This window comes from Nycticebus coucang, chromosome 20 (assembly GCF_027406575.1).
Source record: "Nycticebus coucang isolate mNycCou1 chromosome 20, mNycCou1.pri, whole genome shotgun sequence".
Classification (NCBI taxonomy): Eukaryota; Metazoa; Chordata; class Mammalia; order Primates; family Lorisidae; genus Nycticebus; species Nycticebus coucang.
In genome coordinates this window covers 16,477,600-16,496,743 of record NC_069799.1, presented here as the reverse complement: position 1 = coordinate 16,496,743, position 19,144 = coordinate 16,477,600, and the positions used below count along the sequence as shown (strand labels likewise).

General features: G+C 39.7%; 1 protein-coding gene across 2 annotated transcripts; it reads left to right on the top strand.

Moving 5' to 3' along the window:
- The first annotated feature begins 2,792 nt into the window (after positions 1–2,792).
- On the top strand, positions 2,793–18,472 carry LOC128572881 (zinc finger protein 479-like). Of its 2 annotated transcripts, none has more exons than XM_053573009.1 (4): positions 2,793–3,301; positions 7,652–7,778; positions 8,536–8,631; positions 18,317–18,472. In XM_053573009.1, the coding sequence occupies exons 1-4, from the start codon at positions 3,083–3,085 to the stop codon at positions 18,355–18,357; spliced, it is 483 nt and encodes a 160-aa protein (XP_053428984.1). In that variant the 5' UTR covers positions 2,793–3,082; the 3' UTR covers positions 18,358–18,472. The 2 variants fall into 2 exon arrangements, with proteins under 2 accessions (XP_053428984.1, XP_053428985.1); XM_053573010.1 differs by lacking the exon at positions 18,317–18,472 and adding an exon at positions 17,195–17,271.
- Positions 18,473–19,144: the final 672 nt, after the last annotated feature.

Below are 19,144 nucleotides of genomic sequence, written 5' to 3'. Positions count from 1 at the left end.
GTACCAAGGGGCAGTCAGCCAGAGGGCATGGGCCTGGCAGGGGGCTAGGATTTGTTCAATGTACCTGGTGGCCTTCCTCACTGTATTTGTAGCATGGTCCAGGTGGTTGAGTCATGAAATGCCTTTGGCCCCTGATGAGTTAGGCAGGTTAGGAAAGATGGCCTCAGTGACACTGTTTGTAATGTTTTGAGCTAGCATTTGATAATCTTGGGTTTGAGATTTTTTATTTTCCCTTTGGAAAACGTCATCTTGCCCCATATAAACCTTAAAGGCTGTGTCTAAGATCATGACCTGGGGTGTTGGGGTCTGTGCTCTAAGCATTTTAGTTTAAGGTTGATGTCAGGGTAATTTTGGTTAAAGAAATGTCATAAGAACATTTTCCCCATCTGTTGGCTCAGGATCTAAGTTAGTATATTTAACAAAAGCCTTGGTAGGTCGTTGGAGGAAATCTGAAGGATTCTTAGACTTATCTTGTATGATTTCCCATAATTTGTTATAATTGATAGCGTTCTTGGTGGAAGCTCTAAGTCCGCAAAGAATGCAGGTAATAAAAATGTCCCACTTTTTCTCCCAGCATTATTATTATAATTCCAATTTGGATGGGAGTTAGGGACCACTGTATCACCTGTAGGATACTCATTGTTTGATGTATGAAATTTATCTGCCTCTTTTGTCCTCTCCCACACTCATTTCCACTCCTTAGAGGTCAGAGTATTGGTTAAAATAATAGAAATATTATGCTAGGTAAGTTGATAGTAATATAGTAATAAATTGAAACTCTTGAATAAAATGAGAAGGATTAGAAGTAAAGGGAACTTAGCCTAGCCTTAAGGTGTGTGAGTTTAGTCATGGGAAAGGAATATAAATAGGGATTATATCATTGACTCTAGCTACCTTGCAGAGCGGAGCCAGGCAGTGAGAGGGAGCTGAAAGTTCCTCTAATTCTGAAAACCGATGGGAACAGGAGCAAGTGAGGGGGTTGGAAGGAAGTGAAGGGTGAGTAATGGATGTAGTAGAATTAGTTTGTAATTTGTCTACATTTTTACATGGTGGCACTGTAGGATCATTATATGGAAGAGCTGGAGGAAGAGAGGAGTAAAGAGGTCCAGAAGTGTTTCTTGGAGCAGCCGGCAGTGGACTGAGAGAAACACGGAAGAACTCTGAAGGCTAGTTGGAGGGGAGGAGTTAGAAGACAAGCTCAGATTGGTTGATGGGGAAGTAGGAGGGACAGAGTTTGGAGGCAATTGTGGTTGAGGGAGGAGCCGAATGTGGCAAAGCCAGAACTGGAATTACTCTGGTTACTGAATCGGTGGCCACTTGCCAGTGTGGTGGAGGTTCATTTGCCAGGTCGAATAGGTTTGGTTTAGTGAGATTGAGAGTAGAAGAGTTCTTTGTTATAGAAATTTTGGAATCACCCGAATATAAATTAGGTTTGGTTCTAAGATAAGAGAAGCCCTGAACATAGGGGACCTCTGCATTTGCCAAGGTGCTCACAATAGTTATATAAGTCTTGAATTACAGAAGAATAAAGTGGCTAAACCTGGGTAGAGAGTTTCTTAAATCTACCATGTGGCATAGTAAGTACCCTAAGGGGGAGTTAGGTGGGATACAATGGCTTGCACCCATGGCGATCATCGCAGGAATAAAGCCTGAGCAGAATCATGTGAGGACCAGGACAAAAGGTGGATGTCTCTGCTGTTTTGTTGTTGGCTGTGAACATGAGGACACACTCCAAGGCAGTCATCACTGTACCCCAGATCAGTGTCAGACCCTTGGGGCCGAGGAGAGCTTGAGACCTGGCACCAGGAATTTTCGTGTGAGGCGTGGAAGCTCTGGGCTAAGCCAGGCAAGGTCAATGGGAATAGGTAACTCAAGTCTCGAAACGACCGAATCACCAGAAATGTAAGCCATCTAGCCCACAATTGGGGAAAACTCACTCCCATGGGAGTACTCACCAAGTCTGGATGAGGCCGGTGTTGGGTGCTGGTTAGAGTGTTTTGGCGGATGGACATAAGCCGATGCGGTGGTGAGTGCCAGGAGTGCAAGAAGAGGATAGGGAGTCCCCACGAGCTAAAACCCGGTGGGAGGCGTGAAAGCTATCCCTGGGAGCATTTCCTAATTATATCCCTCTTCTGACACCAGGTGTAAGGGGTGCATTCGACCAGCAGAGATCTCACAGACCAAGGCTTGTATGAAAGGTCTTTATTGGTGAGGGAGGGATGCTGCAGAGCAGCATCAAAGAGGATAGAAAAGAAGAGAGAGAGAGAAAAGAGAGAGGAGAGACAGAGAGAATGCATGCAAGAGAGAGTAAAGGAAGCAGTGCACCTTTATATAAGCTCGGTTAGGGGAAGTCTCAGAATGGTGACCGGATGGTAGAATAGCCAATAAAGGGTTACTGCTCTGGTGGAAAGAGCCATCAGGGGCAGGCCATAAGTTTGAAATTTTCAGCTGGTAGCTGTAACTTTAAGAGTGAGATATCTAGTCTTGGTCAGTCAGTCAGGGAAAGCCTTTCTGGGGGAGGGTCTTTTCTGGGGCAATTACCTAACACAGTGGATAGCCTGAAATATGGGGATGAAGCCTCTCTGGGAGTAAATGAATGCCTTTCAGCTTGAAAATAGTCTTTTAGTGTACCCTGCATGTAAGCAGCTAAACCATTCAGACTTTAATTCTTTTTTTCTTTATTTTGCAGTTTTTTTTTGACTGGGCTTGAGTTTGAACCCACCACCTCTGGTATATGGGGCCGACACCCTACTCCTTGAGCTACGGGCACCACCCGGACATTAATTGTTTTTAATAACAGCCTCTAACAAAAAACAAAAAAAAAGGAAATATCAGCCTCAGTTTTCATTTCTGGGACACATTAGTGTTTAGTGAGAGATTCAGGATCAAAAATAAGATTTTATTTAGAGAAATTATTGCAGGAAGATAAGGCCCAATGGAGAGAAAAAGCACCAAAACACCATGTTTATAAGAGGAAGGGCTTTATTTCAGCTGGCATGGATTAAGGCATAGAAGATTTCAAAATGGTCACATTCTCCGACTGGCTTGGTCTTCCCCTTTTCATCTTCAGTCAAAAAGTTCCATGCCTCAGGTATTTTTCTCATTGGTCAGTTTGAATCAAGCAGAAGATTCTGTTCCAGTTCCCATAGAAGTACAGGATTTCACAGAAGTGGAAATTTCCAAGTTCTGGGAAATTAAGACTACAAATTCCCAAGAGCTGAGTCAACATGGAGAGGACTCTGCAGATGTATCCTGTGGTCTCCTTCATGAGACCTGTTCTCCTAGACATCACCCTTCCCAGGTATCCTCTCTCATTCCTCCCTTTTGGAACTCCATATATATGTTAATTTGGTTCTCAATAACAGCTTGCTTCTTCAGGAGTTGGTATTAATAACTTTTCACATTCGACTTTGCATAACTTTTCTACAAAATCTAAGGCAAAGAAGTATTTAGAAGCATCTCTGATCTGTCCTATAGTTTTGTGCCTCGTTCCTTCTGCTGTAGCACCCTCACATGGCGCTACAGGCAGTAAGCTTTAGAGTCCTGGGTGGACTTTCCTATTTCTCTGGTCTGGACCAGCATTCAGATTTCAGGGACTGTGACTCCTCTCAGGTTCTCTTCCTAGGCCTTAATTGTACCATGGTGGTAGGAAAATATATGTATGAGTTTTGATTTTTCCCTATGTTACACATAGAGTACTGTATCTGATTATGAGCACAAGCTCCCTCCTGGGTGACTTTGCATTTATAGAAGCTGTAAACAAGTCACCCTTTGTCCTGTCTCAGTGGTGTTGTACACAGATTACATCCCTCCTCCTTTATTCTCAAAGTCCAATTAAGACAAACCCTGGGAGGAGTTTCCTTAGGCTTCATCTGCGTGTAAACTAGCTGGATCCCAGTATGTGGCTGGACCAGTGCATCTTGAATGTCTAGAAAGTTACCTTTACTTTCTATGGGGCAGTGAAGCTTGCTTCAGCCATCTGTGATGAATCCAGGCAAGGATTCATTCCACCTTTATTGCCATGCATGTGGTCAAGATGATGGTGTAAAGACCCTTCTACCTTGGTTTGAGAGGGACAAGGTTCTGATCTTTGACTTAGACTTGATCCCCTTGATCCCCTTGAACCCCCAGAGAGAAAGGATGTGCTGACACAAAAGACTAAGCAAAACATGGTTAATTGCCCAAGAGGAGATCTTTCTTGTTACTCTATCTATGGCTTCTCTGTGCTCAATTCAGTCTCTTCCCCCTTAGTTAATGTCATAAAATGGTTTGGCAGTCTGTATGTTTCACACAGTCTGTCACAGAAATTCTCAGGGCTTTCATCTGGCTTCTGCATGACTCAGCCACCTTGCATACATTTGTGGCCTTCTGGCTCCCTTACACTGATAGGGACAAAGTCAAGGTTGAGTTCAGTGTAAGAGCATGAAACCATTTACCACTTAACTACAAACATATACAAGTTCTGGATTTCAAGACTAAGATTTACGCAATGAAGACATTAGTATTCCTGGTTACAGACTTAGCACAGTTCTTAAGATAATACCTAATTTTAAGAGTCTATACAGAACTGATCCAAAGTTCTGGAAACTTCAAGTGAATGTTTTTGAGCATCATTTGTGTGTAAGGCCACTTATGAGGTTATGTTACACTCATACCATTTACTGGGAAATTCTCATTCAGGTTCTAATTTTCCTGAGGTACCTGTACAGATACAGCAGATAACGTTTAACACTGCACAAATTTTCCAGTGTAGCCAACAGGTGACCTTTGTTGAGCCTCAAAGTTTCAGAGCAAATATAACTACTATATATAATTCTATACTCTTTGCCCAAGAATTACTTATTGAACTTACACAAATAACTTTATTGTCAGAAATTAAGAATACTTACAAATGGCTTTCAAACTCTGGAAAAATCAAGAAGAGAGAAAAAATGTTTCAAATTCTGGCTATAAATACATACGTTGTTGAAAGCTACAAATAGCTGAAGAGACAGAAAATGGCTTTTGTGACTTCTGGAAAACAGAATACAGAGAGGATCAGCAATATTTCAAACAAAAAGCCTTAACAAATCAGCCCCATTCTAGGTAAATAATTTCTGTTCTGTTTAAAGTTAGGTTAGCAATATTCATGGACATGTGACCTTTCTAATTAAAGTTGTAGCAGTTAGTTTGCTTTTGGCCCAAAGCTATTTAATTTCCAAAGACATCAGAAATTTGAATTTGAGATAATTCATCAGCATCTCCTAATATTTCTTTTGAGGTCCAAAGTTTGGACTCAGGCATTAATAAAAATTCTTTCTGAGTTGAATTAAAATTGTTACTGACAATATACACTAAGGCAGACCAATATTTTACAATATTGGAAAAAACATAAATGTAAGCCACAGAAAATTAGTCACCATTTCATATTTGATAATGTTTCCTATACATTTTTAACTAACCAGTTAAGCCTAATATGTCTTTCTCAGATTTCAGTGGCCTTGATATATCAAAAAGACCAAATTTAGAGTTTTGATTTTGAAAGGTTTGTCAAAGGCTTCAAATATTTGTTCAAGCAAGATTACAAGCCAAAAGATTTTATAGAAATTACATAGTGAACTGGATCACATGTGAATTCCTTTACAAATTCCCTTTTATGAGGTTCATTTAACCTGCACAGACAATCTACAAACATTATAAATCTCCTGGGTTGCCCTGCCTTATCACTTTCTTTTTCTTTCTTTTCTTTTTTTTTTTTTTTTTTGCAGTTTTTGGCCAGGGCTGGGTTTGAACTCACAACCTCTGGCATATGGGGCCAGCACCTTATCCCTTTGAGCCACAGGTGCCGCCCTTATCACTTTTGTAAATAAACCATTCTGTTTCAAGAGAAAATTTACCACCCGAGATCCCTGTCTTACACAATGCCATTTTTATTTTTGTCTACTGCAGCAGTTCTAAATCTGTGGATTGCAACCCATAGGAACTGTATTAAAGGGCTATGGCATCAGGAAGATTGAGAACACTGGTCTAATGCCTCTCAATCTCAAAAACCCACTTTTCAGAAATCAGGATAAGGGGTTCAAAGTTCTCAAAAACAGAATAATTAGAACAGAGTTACTTTGTGGGATGGTAAAGAAGACTATTTAAAGACAGAATTAGAGATTAGAAGACATGGCAGATTTCTGTAACTGGAACTTTGCCCAAACTGGATTTTTCTCATCTGTTTTTATCAGATTATGATTTATTTTTTCTGGCCAGTACTATCACAGTGCAGATGTTTGGTTTGTACTTGTGAATCAGCACATGATACTAATTTATCCTGTTGCAGTTCGTATTAATTTTATTCACTCAGTTACGGTGTTCTTGTTTTTTTTTTTTTTCTTTGTTTTGTTTTTAGGCAGAGTCTCAAGCTGTCGCCCTGGGTATAGTGTCATGGAAGCACAGCACACGGCAACCTCAAACTCCATGGCTCAAGTGATTTTCTTCCATCAGCCTCCAAAGTAGCTGGAACTACAGGCGCCTGCCACAACGCCCAGCTCTTTTTTGTTTGTAGTCGTCATTATTCTTTGACAGGCCCTGGTGGGCTTTGAACCTGGCGGCTCTGGTGTATGTGGCTGGCACCCTAGCCACTGAGCTATAGGCACCAAGGCAGTTATAGTGTTCATTGACAGATATTCCATTGTAAGGTTCAGTATATCTTCTGTATTGTTAATAAGAACTTGGGGAGATCATCAACTAATGTGAACAGGTCAAAAAATTTATTGAGAAAGCACACCTTTCTTCTTAGATTCTCTTTAATATACCTTTCTTTGGAAAAAGTAAAGGTTGTCATCTTTGTTTACCGGTTCAGGAATCACTGGGGTAAATTTAGTGTCTGCAGTTCACTGCATGTTTAACATAATACCATTATGGGACTGAAGCATTGTCATTCCTATTGAGCTTGTTGGAAATTTAGAAATAGAATCTTCACCCCATACCGTCTGAATAACAATCTACATTTTTTCAAGATCTCCAATTCTTTCTTGTACACATTAAAACATTAGAGTTACCATTTATCTCACCATGACATTGTCATATAAAAAATTTACACAGATTATAATGTGTAATGTAAATAAAGCATAAAATTCTACATACCGGTATTGGTGGCCTTTTGTTTCTACTGTATCAACCAAAAATGTCTGATGTGTACCCCAGTTTTGTGGATGTCAGTCCATCCTCTTTCCTGAGTGTTTTTCCTGAGTGTTAGACAACACATGAGGGAATATATTCCTTCTATACTTATTAGGTAATTGTATTTACTCTTATAGTCAGCACATGTTCTCTTCACTCACTTAACTAAAAGTGAAATTCATGGCTTGGTGCCTGTAGCACAGTGGTTAAGGCACCAGCCACATACACCCAGGTTGGTGGGTTCAAACCCGGCCTGGGCCTGCTAAACAACAATGATAACAGCAACAAAAACAATAGCTGGGCATTGTAGAGGGTGCCTGTAGTCCCAGCTAGGAGACTGAGGCAAGAAAATCACTTAAGCCCAAGAGTTTAAAATTGCTGTGAGCTGTGACGCCATAGCACTTTACCCAGGGTGACAGCTTGAGACTGTCTCAAAAAAGAAAAAAAAAAAGTTAAATTCTCTATGCCCGTGTTTTCTTTGTAAATATGGTTGTTTTTTCAGGGAGTGTTGACATTCAAGGACGTGTCTGTTGAATTCTCTATGGATGAGTGGGCCTGCCTGGACCCTGCTCAGCAGCATTTGAATCGGGAAGTCATGTTAGAGACGTACAGAAACCTGGTCTTCCTGGGTAAGGACAACTTATATTCAGAGCTCCAGGTCTACACTAAGCAATTCATATTCTCTCTGTGTAGAAGGTTTTTATTCAGTTTATTCATTGACTGAGTATCAGGTTCTTGTTTCTATACAAAACTTTAGGATATCTAGGTATAGAAAAGAAAAATTGTAATTGTTTTATTTTGTCATTAATCTTACCTTTTTTTGAGCTGATTTATATCCTTCACTAGATCAATAAAAATTTTAGAAATTTCATGGCCTGGATTGTTACTCATACCTTTAAGTCTGATTTCTAGCACCGTATTTGATTTCAGTAGTTTTGGTAGTGGAGGAGTTAGGAATGTTCCAACTTTAAATACTTTTTAAAGATTCTGAAGTTTCGGGTGGCACCTGTGGCTCAGTCGGTAAGGCGCCGGCCCCATATACCGAGGGTGGTGGGTTCAAACCCGGCCCGGCCAAACTGCAACCAAAAATAGCTGGGTGTTGTGAGGGCGCCTGTAGTCCCAGCTACTTGGGAGGCTGAGGCAAGAGAATCGCTTAAGCCCAGGAGTTGGAGGTTTCTGTGAGCTGTGTGAGGCCATGGCACTCTACTGAGGGCCATAAAGTGAGACTCTGTCTGTACAAAAAAAAAAAAAAAAAAGATTCTGAAGTTTCTGCAAGGAAATCTGTTTGGGATTATTATTTCAGGATCTTCTAAAACCCTTTTCTACTTCACCAAGGCAGTAGATTGCCAATTGAAGAATCCCAATTTTTTTTTTCTAATAAAACAGATCTTGCTGTCTCTAAGCCAGACCTCATCACCTGTCTGGAGCAAAGCAAAGAACACTGGAAGGTGAAGACACAGCCCACACTACTCAAGCACCCAGGTAGGTTGGAGTGAGTGGAGAAGGTAATACTGGTCAGCTGGTAATACAGGTCCAAGTTCTGGGAGGAAACCCCACAATACAGTGTGATTAGGGAAGCTCAGCTTAATCAGAAATAATTTCTGAGAAGCCTGGGTTTCTTTCCCTTATTCTTACATTAAGACATCTGTCTTCTTGTTTTTATTTTTTCTTTTTCATTATTATTTTGTTTTTGATAGTCTCACTCTCTTGTCTCACACTAGAGTGTCATGACATCAGCCTAGCTCAGAGCAACCTTAAACTTCTGGTGTCAAGTGACTTTTATATCTCAGCCCCCCAATAGCTGGGACTACAGGTTTCTCTACATTGCCTGGCTAATGTTTCTTTTTAATTTTAGCATTAAAAATTAAATTAAAGGGGAGTTGTTATTCTTACTTAGGCTAGTCTCGAACTTGTGAGCAGTTCTCCCTCCTTGGCTTCCCAGAGTGCTAGGTATATAGTTGTGAGCCACTATGCCTGTTCTTTGTTTTAATTTACACAAAGACTTTACTTTTCACTGATACTCCTTCTAGGTTACAGTGAGAATGAGAGAACTTCCTATGGTTTACATGTGAGTGCAGGATGTGAGTGCTCTTCCATTGCTTTTATGGACATGAAATATGTGTATATTTTTAGTATACCTGTGACTTTTTTTTTTTAATATTCTTTATGCTGTGTATGGTGGCTCACACCTCTAATTCTAGCTCTCTGGGACTCAAGGTGGGACTATTGCTTGAGCTCCGAAGTGTGAGACCAACCTAAACAAGATTGACACCCCATCACTACTAAAAAGAGAAAAAGTATCCAGGCATTGTAGTGGTTGCATTTTATCCCACCTACTGGGGGCTGGTGGTAGGGGTGAGGATGGAGAATTGCTACAATTTAGGAGTTTGAGGTTGCTGTGAGTTAAGCTGATTTTATGACACTGTAGTCTGAACAACAGAATGAAACTGTGCCTGAATAAAATTTTTTCTTTCTTTTCTTTTTTTTTTTGGAGACAGAGTCCCAAGCTGTCTCCCTGGATAGAGTGCTATGGCATCACAGCTCACAGCAATGTCAAACCCTTGGTCTTAAGTGATTCTCTTGCCTCAGCCTCTCGAGTTGCGGGGACTACTACAGGTGCCTGCGACAACACCAGTCTATTTTGTTGCAGTTGTCCTTGTTGTTTTTGCTGGCCCGTTCATATTCGAACCTGCCAAAACTACCCACTGAGCTATGAGCACAACCGAAGTTTCTTTTTCTTTAACATCATATCCAAAATATGTGAGTGAGGTGGTGATGTTAGTATTTGCTTCAGAAATCCCAGGAACACCACAAATACTGCTGTAAGTTTTATGATTTGTACTTTTTTATGCTATGAAGGTTTCAAATAAGATTCTGAAAAAATTATAGTCATTTTATCAGGACACTAAGAATCTCCCCAAATAGAAAGAAATCTAATGTTCTTTTGCTTCAAATTTTTGTTTTTATTAGGACTGTGATAAATAATTTAATTTATATGTGCAGTAATTTGCCACCTTTTTTTTTTGGGGGGAGACAGAGTCTCAAGCTGTCACCCTGGGTAGAGTACCATGGCCTCATAGCACTCCACCTCGGGCTCAATTGATGTTTTTCTATTTTTAGTAGTGACAAGATTTCGCTTTTGCTCAGGCTGGTCTCAGAATTATGAGTTCAAGCAATCTACCTGCGTCAGCCTTCCACAGTGCTAGGATTATAGGCCTGAGCCACAGCACCCAGCCTTTGTCAACCTTAATATATTTAAAAGGATCTACACCCTCAATTCATTTTTTTGGTTTTATTTTTGAGACAAAGTCATGTGTCATGGCATTATAGCTCACAACATTAAACATTTGGGCTCAAGGGAATGCCCTTGTCTCAGCCTCCTGAGTAGCTGGGAACAGGTGCCCTCCACTACGTTTGGCTAGTTTTGCAATTTTTAGTAGAGTTGGTGTTTCCCTCTTGCTCAAGGTGGTCTCGAACTCCTGAGCTCAAGTATTGTATTTGCCTTACCCTCTCTGAGGGTTAGTATTAGAGGTATTTTCCCCCACAACCATCTGCCACATTTCTTAATTATATTACATCATTTGGGAGTTTAGAATATTCCTGAGGATACACTAGTGTCTCTGTTGTTCAAATATAATTCTCACTTTATAACTGTTTCTGGCTTAGGGTATACTTATTCATGCACACACACACACACAAACACAAACACACACAGCAGAACCTCTACAAGTTGACCACTTAATGAACTGTAACAAACTTGTCTACACGCAGAGGTGATTAGCATAAGGAACTAGGCCTGCTATACCAATACCCACATGTGGTGTATGTCTGCTCTATGAAAATCAGGTCAAGTTGAAGAGATGGTCAATGTAGGGAGATGGCCCCTTATGGAGGTGCTAATGTGTGGGTGTGCATACATATATACTATTTGTGTGTATATATATGCGTATATGTACACACACAGAAATATTGTGTATATATACACACAAAAAATAGTCCATACATATATCCACACACACAAATAACATATACACACAGACACAAAGTGTCAAGGTCTCCAGGCCTGTCTCCATGGTCATGAGTGAACATTTCCCTCCAGGTCTCTGGATGGGTAGCACCACTCCCACATCATGTCTTTGAAAAGTTGGAGAGGCCCACATTCTCCCTTAAGAATTCTCAGTGGAACAAAGGTGAGCACGCCATTCTCCAGTCAGTAACCAAGACCAGGGATCCTCTAGTTTGCCGACTGAATGAGGGTCAGCCTTCTCTGAGTGACCCTCCTTAAGGGCATTAGGAGGATTTCCTAACTTCTTCCCTGGATTCTAAAGCTCTCATAACATCACTTATTTTGAAATGGCGACTCACTGTATTGCCTAGGCTGGTGTCAAACTCCTGGACTGAAGTGATCCTGTCACCTCAGCCTCTAAGTAGGTGAGATGACAGGTGTGAGTCAGTATGCTGGGCTGTCACAAGCATTTTTTTCTATAGGTGGCTCCCTTGAGAGGAATATGTGAACATGGGACTTGAATTCTACCGTCTTGCTGATTTTACTGTCTGTATTTCTGTGTGTATATATACACAACGTTTGTGTGTGTGTCCATACACAGTCCGTTTTATTCTGTGTTCAGTTTTCTGTATCTTTAGGTTTAAATATTCAGAACTATGTGTTAGAATTTCAACTTATTTAACAAGTAATTTAGAGACTGAGTAGGAATTCCAGATTTATTAAAAGGCTCACTTGAAAGCTGTAGTTTAGGGCGGCGCCTGTGGCTCAAAAGAGTAGAGCACTGGCCCCATATGCCGGAGGTGGTGGGTTCAAACCCAGCCCCGGCCAAAAACTGCAAAAAAAAAGAAAGCTCTAGTTTATCCAGGGCAAACAGAAATCCGCAGATTGTCATCACTTTCCTCAACATATATCTAAATGATATATTAATTTTTCCCAAATGCTTATTCTAAATACTACGATTTATCATATTTTACAAAGTTAATATTTTTATTTTATTTATAAATGTTTTTTGATTGTTTCTAAAGGGTGTGTTAAAACTTTTCAGGTTTTGTAAAAATAAGAATATATTAATAACATAATAAAAGTTATCTTTACTGTTTTCAAATGTTTATTAACATTTTCTTTATTAAGTATTTCGTCTTAATATATTGGACATTTTTCATGAAATTTTATTGCCAGATGGTGCATAAAATGTTCAGTATACCTGTTCTCATACAACAAAATGTTAACTAATATTACCAAAAAATACACGGGCTTGGCACTTGTAGTTCAGTGGTTAGGGCACTGGCCATATACATGAAGGGCGGCAGGTTCAAATCTGGCCTAGGCCTGCTAAACAACAATGACAACTACAATTTCAACAACAAAAATTTAGCCCGGCATTGTGGCAGGTGCCTGTAGTCCCAGCTACTTAAGAGGCTGAGGCAAGAAAATCTCTTAAGCCCAAAAATTTGAGATTGCTGTCAGCAATCATGCCATGGCCCTCTACCAAGGGTGAGAAAAGTGAGACTTTGTGTCAAAAAAAAAAAATACCCTCTTTGGATCAGTCCACAGTCACAGAGGAACATTGTAGTTATCTATAAAAGAGAATTTTTGTGTGAGATGGGGACATACTCTGTTGCCTGGGCTAGAATGCTGTAGCCTCATCCCAGCTTAGAACAACTTCCAACAACGTGGATTCAAGCAATCCTGCCTCACCCTTCCAAATAGCAGGAACTAGAGTTGGCCACCACATTCCTGGCTATATGACTCTTCTTTTAGTAGAAACGGGGTCTCACTGTTGCTTAGCCTGTTCTTGAACTCCTGTGCTCCAGCTATCCTCCTGCCTCATCTTCCTAAAATGCTAGGATTGGATATGTGGGTGACTGCACCCGGCCATGTCTTGGCTTTTATGAATAATGCTGTGATGTATGTGAGTGAGAATGTGTATCTTCCTCAATCTGCAGTGCATATTTTGGCTATATAACCAGACGTGGGGTTGCTGGATGAAATAATATCTTTTATTTATATATTAATTGTTTTTTCAGACAAAGTCTCACTATCTTCCCCTGGGTAGATTGCCGTGGCATCACAGCTCACAGTAACCTCAAACTCTTTGACTTAAGTGATTCTCTTGCCTAAGCCTCCCAAGTAGCTGGAACTATAGGAGGCCACCACAATGCCAGACTATTTTTTTTTTTTTTGTAGTTGTCATTGTTGTTTGGCAGGCTCCAGCCAGGTTTGAACCCTCCAGCCCTGGTGCATGTGGCCGGCACCCCAGCCGCTGAGCTACAGGTGCAGAGCCAAATAATAACTTTTAATTTTAGTTTTGTGAGAAACTTTCATACTTTTTAATAGAGTCTGCAACATTTTTTCTCAGCAACATTTCTACAAGTTTCTAATTTCTCTGTATTCTTGACAAGTTTATTAGTGTTCACTGTGAGTCTGATATAACATTTCATTGTGATTCTGCTTCACATTTGCATAATAATTAGTATTTTAGGTATTCTTTGTAATACTCGCTGGCCATTTATAGATCTTTGAAAAGAGTTAGTGAGCTCCTGCCATCTACCTGGTTCTGCCCCCCTAGAATGTTAAGATTCAGACAAGAGCCACTGCTCCCGGCCTCTTTTTAATTTTTTGAAATAGGTCACCTCACCTCCGTCAATTTTGTTTGTAGTTTTTACCTATACAGGGTGTCCCAAAGTTTGCCAGACATATGTGTATAAAGAAAATGGAAAGTTGCAGCTAAATGTATCCTTATTTACAAAATATTCATTATAAGATTTTCCATCTTATTTTTCTTTGTGAAAATAAAGAGATTCAAAATATAAAATATAATATCACCTTTTTATCTCTGAGTTACTTTGGGATACTTTTTTATTATAATTTTTATGACATTATTCAATTTTGTATACTTTAAGACATTGAAAACAAAAGTTAAGTATAAATCAACCATGTTTCTAGTCAGAATTTCATTTTCTTTCTGTTCGTTTCCCTACATATTTCTTATATTTGTTTTAGGAATACTACATTTTCTCATGGTTGCTGGCCAATGGTTATTTTATCCTGTGTGCAAATAGCTGTTTACTGGACCATGCATGTGAGGGTTGTGTATCTGTCCTACATTTGTTTCATTATGTACTTTATATATTCAAAATAACAACAATGAGTTATAGGTTTCTAACAAATTAGACCGTATATTATTATTTCATACTCTTTAGCTTTTGTGGCCATTTTGACTTAAAGTATATTTTATAAAATAAGACGTGTTTTGCCTCAAAATATATTGTGCTCTGGCTGAGCTCAGGAGCATATGTCTATAATGCTAGCAATCTGAGAGGCTGAGATGAGAGGATGTCTTGAGCTCAGGAGAGACCAGTCAGAACAAAGCAACACCCCATGTCTACTAGAAATAGAAGATAAAATCACCTGAATATCATTGCAGGCACCTGTAGTGCCAGCTATTCAGAAGGCTGATTGAGGAGGATTGCTTGAATCTAGGAGTTTCAGGTTGCTATGAGATAGGCTGATCCTGTAGCACTCTAGCCTAGGCCATAGGGTGAGACTCTGTTTTAACACGTGTTTGTATATAGACACACACACATTTATATACATCTACATATCTCCTTATGATAATCTCCTTTGTTCTCATTTGATAAATATTTGAATTAAATATCTTTCTTGTTCTCTTTTTTCTTTTCTTTTTTTTAGACAGAGTCTGAAGGTGTTGCTCTGGTAAGAGTGCCATGACACCATACCTCACAGCAACTTCCAACTTTTGGCCTCAAGGGATTCTCATGCCTTAGTTTTTCTATTTTTAGTGGAAAATGGCTCTCACTTTTTGCTCAAGCTGGTCTCAAACCGATGACATCAAGCTATGCACCTGTCTCGGCCTCCCAGAGTGCTGGGAATACAGCCATGAGCCACTGCACCCAGCCAAACATCTTTCTGTCCTGCCATTTTTTATTCCATGTTTGTCATTATATGTAAGATGAGTATCACTTAATAGTATAGAGTTGAATTTTGATTTTATATTTTTTAAATCCCTATCTTTACTCATTTTATTTTATTTTATTTTATTGAGACAGAGTCTCACTTTGTTTCCCCCAGTTCACTGCCATGGTGTCACAGCTCAAAGCAATCTCAACGTCCTGGACTGCAATAATCCTCTTGCCTCAGCCTCTGGAGTTGCTCACATTACAGGTGCTTGTCACAACACCCAGCTTTTTTTTTATAGACAGGGTCTCTCTTGCTCAGGCTGGTCTTGAATCTGGGAGCTCAAGCAATCCACACACCTAGGACTCCAAGAGTCCTGGGATTAAAGGCGTGAAACACCGAGTCTGGCCTCCCTATCTCTATTTAATGTCTGTCATTTCATTGTGAAGTTTAGTTCGTGAATGTGTATGTAATTTTTTTTTTCTTTGAGACTGAGTCTCAAGCTGTCACCCTGAGTAGAATGCCATGGTATCATCATAGCTTATGGCAACCTTCAACTCTTAGTTTCAAGCGATCTTCTTGCCTCAGTTTTTCTATTTTTTGTAGAGACAGCATCTCGCTTTTGCTCAGGCTGATTTGGAGCTCAGGGGCTCAAGCAATCCACCTGCCTTAGCCTGTAAGAGTGCTTGAATTGCACCCATAAGCCACCCCCGCCTGGCCGTGTGTACATGATTTTTGAAAGAGAAGAAATTACTGTCAATTATTTATATAACTTTTGCAAGAGAAGGACTTAGTATTGACAATTTTTTTTTTTACATTTGTACTGGATTTTGTTACTGATGTCAACAATTACATCTTGTTATATTGTACATGTAGACCCATTACCAGAGGTTTACTGCCGACTTCTCTTTTCTTTCTTTTTTTATTAATAATTTTTATTTTTTCATTTATTTTTTAATTTTTTTGCAGTTTTTGGCTGGGGCTGGGTTTGAACCCACCACCTCTGGCATATGGGGCCCCGCGCCTTACCCTTTGAGCCACAGGCACCTCCCTCTTTCTTTTTTTCTTTTTTTTTTTTGTGAGACAGAGTATCACTATGTCACCCTGTGTAGTGTAATGTGGTGTCATAGCTCACAGCATCATCAAACTCTTGTGGTCAATGATTCTCTTGACTCACATTTTCTATTTTTAGTAGTGATGGTGTCTTGCTGTTCTTCAGGCTGTTCTTCTCAAACCCATAAGTTCAAGCAATCTACCTGTGTTGGCCTTCCACAGTGCTGGGATTACAGACCTGAGCCACCTTGCCCTGCCAGCGTCTATATATCTTGATAAATATTTCTTTTTTCTTCATTTTGAAGGGCAATTTTAGTGGATATTGTGTATGTGCATTCAAGTTTTTCTTCTTTTGGCACTTTGACTATATCATAAATGCTTTTTTGATGTGGAAGTTTTGTGTTGATTAATCCACTAGTAATCTGACAGAGCATCCTTACCGGATTTTCTCTTGATGCTTTCAAGATTCTCTTCTTATGCATGACTTTCATTATAATTATTATTATTATTATTTTAGAGACAGAGTGTCACTTTATCGCCCTTGGTAAAGTGCTGTGACATCACAGCTCACAGCAACTTCCAGCTCTTGGGCTTAAGTGATTCTCTTGCCTCAGCCTCCCGAGTATCTGGGACTACAGGCGCCCAACACAATACCTGGCTATTTTTTGTTGCAGTTTGGCCAGGGCCCATTTTGAATCATCTACCCTCCATGTATGGGGCCGGCGCCCTACCCACTGAGCCACATCTGCCACCTTTGTGCATGACTTTCAAATCCTTGATCTTCGTGTGTCTTTTTATGGGACTCTTTCTTTCTCCTAGCTCTTTAAACCTTTTTTCTTACATTTGAGACTGCTCAGTCATTTTCATTGTGTTTGATATCTTCATTTCATTTTTCTGATTTTACTTAGTTCTCTGTATCATTCCTCTTGGGAGGATATACCATTATTCAGATAACGTTTTAAGGTAATTTAGACATCTTTATTTTTTATGGTTAATTCCAGATTTCTTTTTTTTTTGTTTGTTATTTGGATTATGTCCCAATAACATTTTTTTTTTTTTTTTGTACAGACAGAGTCTCACTTTATGGCCCTCGGTAGAGTGCCGTGGCCTCACACAGCTCACAGCAACCTCCAACTCCTGGGCTTAAGCGATTCTCCTGCCTCAGCCTCCCGAGTAGCTGGGACTACAGGCGCCCGCCACAACGCCCGGATATTTTTTGGTTGCAGTTTGGCCGGGGCCAGGTTTGAACCCGTCACCCTCGGTATATGGGGCCGGCGCCCTACTGACTGAGCCACAGGCGCCGCCCCCAATAACATTTTATATATGTTATAAGCTTTCATTGATTTTTGAGGATTAGAAAAGCCACCTTTCACAAACTTTGTGATATGGCTGCATCCTGCAACACTCTAACACACATTGCACTAAGAAAGGGAGAACTATACAGTCGGAAAGTGTTTTACCTATGGACATGTGTGGTCACTTTCTAGTGGAAGCATTTTTCACATATCCTCTTCAGAGTGTCTTATAATTGGTGACACCTGTACCTCAGTGGGTAGTGTGCAGACCACATACACCAAGGGTGACAGTTTGCAACCTGCCCCGGCCAGCTAAAAAAGAAAAAAAAAATTTCTTATCACCTGCTAGACTTGAATGTCTCTGTTACATTGGAGTATCTCTGCTGCTATAATAATATTTTACTTTGTAATTCAGCATCCCTAGTCTGTGTTACATACTATAGCACCATTCCTTTCAGCACTCTCACTGATGGGAGTCAGCAATCTTTCTTTGGAAATACCCTCAAAAAGGAAGAAGGATGAACACAGGTGTCACTCTTTTCTTTTTGAGGACAAAGCTGGGATTTGAGAGTTTACTTCCATTTCTCTGATTCTGTATTAAGGTGGCATAAATTCTGTGGTGGGGGTAAATATGTCAAACTTTTCTTTTTCTTCTATGTGGCTCTTGCATTTGTATTATTATTGATGATTTTTCCTTTTATTTTATAAATATATATCTATATTCAAACACATATATTATGTATTTATTTATTATTTATTTATTTCAGGCTGAGTAATTTGAATGTCTTCAGATAATTGTCAAATCTGAACAGATATACAATGATATATACCTTAGAGAAAACTTTCAAATGTAATAGGTATGGGAATGCCTCTAACCTCTGCTCACCCTTTACAGATCATAAGATAAATCATATTGAAGAAAAACAGTACAAATGAAAAGAAGGTAGCCAAGTCTTCAAATCTTGTTCAAGACTCCATAATGGAATCTCAACAAGTGTAAAAATGATGACAAATGTCTTAGCCACAGTACAAAGCATCCTAACCATAAGATTTTTGATACTGGAGAAACACCCTGCAACTATAACAAATGTGACAATATTATCAAGCAGTACTCACATATTTATGGCCATAAAATAATTCATTCTGGAGAGAAACCCTACAAAAGTCAAGACTGTGGCAAAGTTTTTAAACAGAACTCAAGCATTTCTGGACATCAAAGAATTCATTCTGGGGGAAAACCATACAAATGTGAAGAATGTGGCAAAGCCTTTAATCAGCACTTACTCCTCTCTAGACATCAAAGAATTCATTCTGGAGAGAAACCCTACAAATGTCAAGAATGTGGGAAAGCCTTTAACCAACACGCATACCTTTCTGTACACCAAAGAATTCACTCTGGAGAGAAACCCTACAAATGTCAAAAATGTGGCAAAGCCTTTAACCGGCACTCACACCTTTCCACACATCAAAGAATTCACTCTGGAGAGAAGCCCTACAAGTGTCAAGAATGTGGCAAAGCCTTTAAAAATTCCTCAAGCCTCTCTGTACATCAAAGAATTCACTCTGGACAGAAACCCTACAAATGTCAAGAATGTGGCAAAGCCTTTAACTGGCACTCAAACCTTTCCTCCGTACATCAAAGAATTCACTCTGGAGAGAAACCCTACAAATGTAAAGAATGTGGCAAAGCCTTTAACAATTCCGCAAGCCTCTGTATACATCT

What these genes read in the sequence shown, in the direction of transcription:
- LOC128572881 (XM_053573009.1), top strand. Translation starts at nt 3,083, where the DNA reads ATGCCTCAGGTATTTTTCTCATTGGTCAGTTTGAATCAAGCAGAAGAT. An exon ending in CTAGACATCACCCTTCCCAG is followed by an intron (nt 3,302 to 7,651) that starts GTATCCTCTCTC and finishes TTGTTTTTTCAG; the next exon opens with GGAGTGTTGACATTCAAGGA. An exon ending in CAGAAACCTGGTCTTCCTGG is followed by an intron (nt 7,779 to 8,535) that starts GTAAGGACAACT and finishes CTAATAAAACAG; the next exon opens with ATCTTGCTGTCTCTAAGCCA.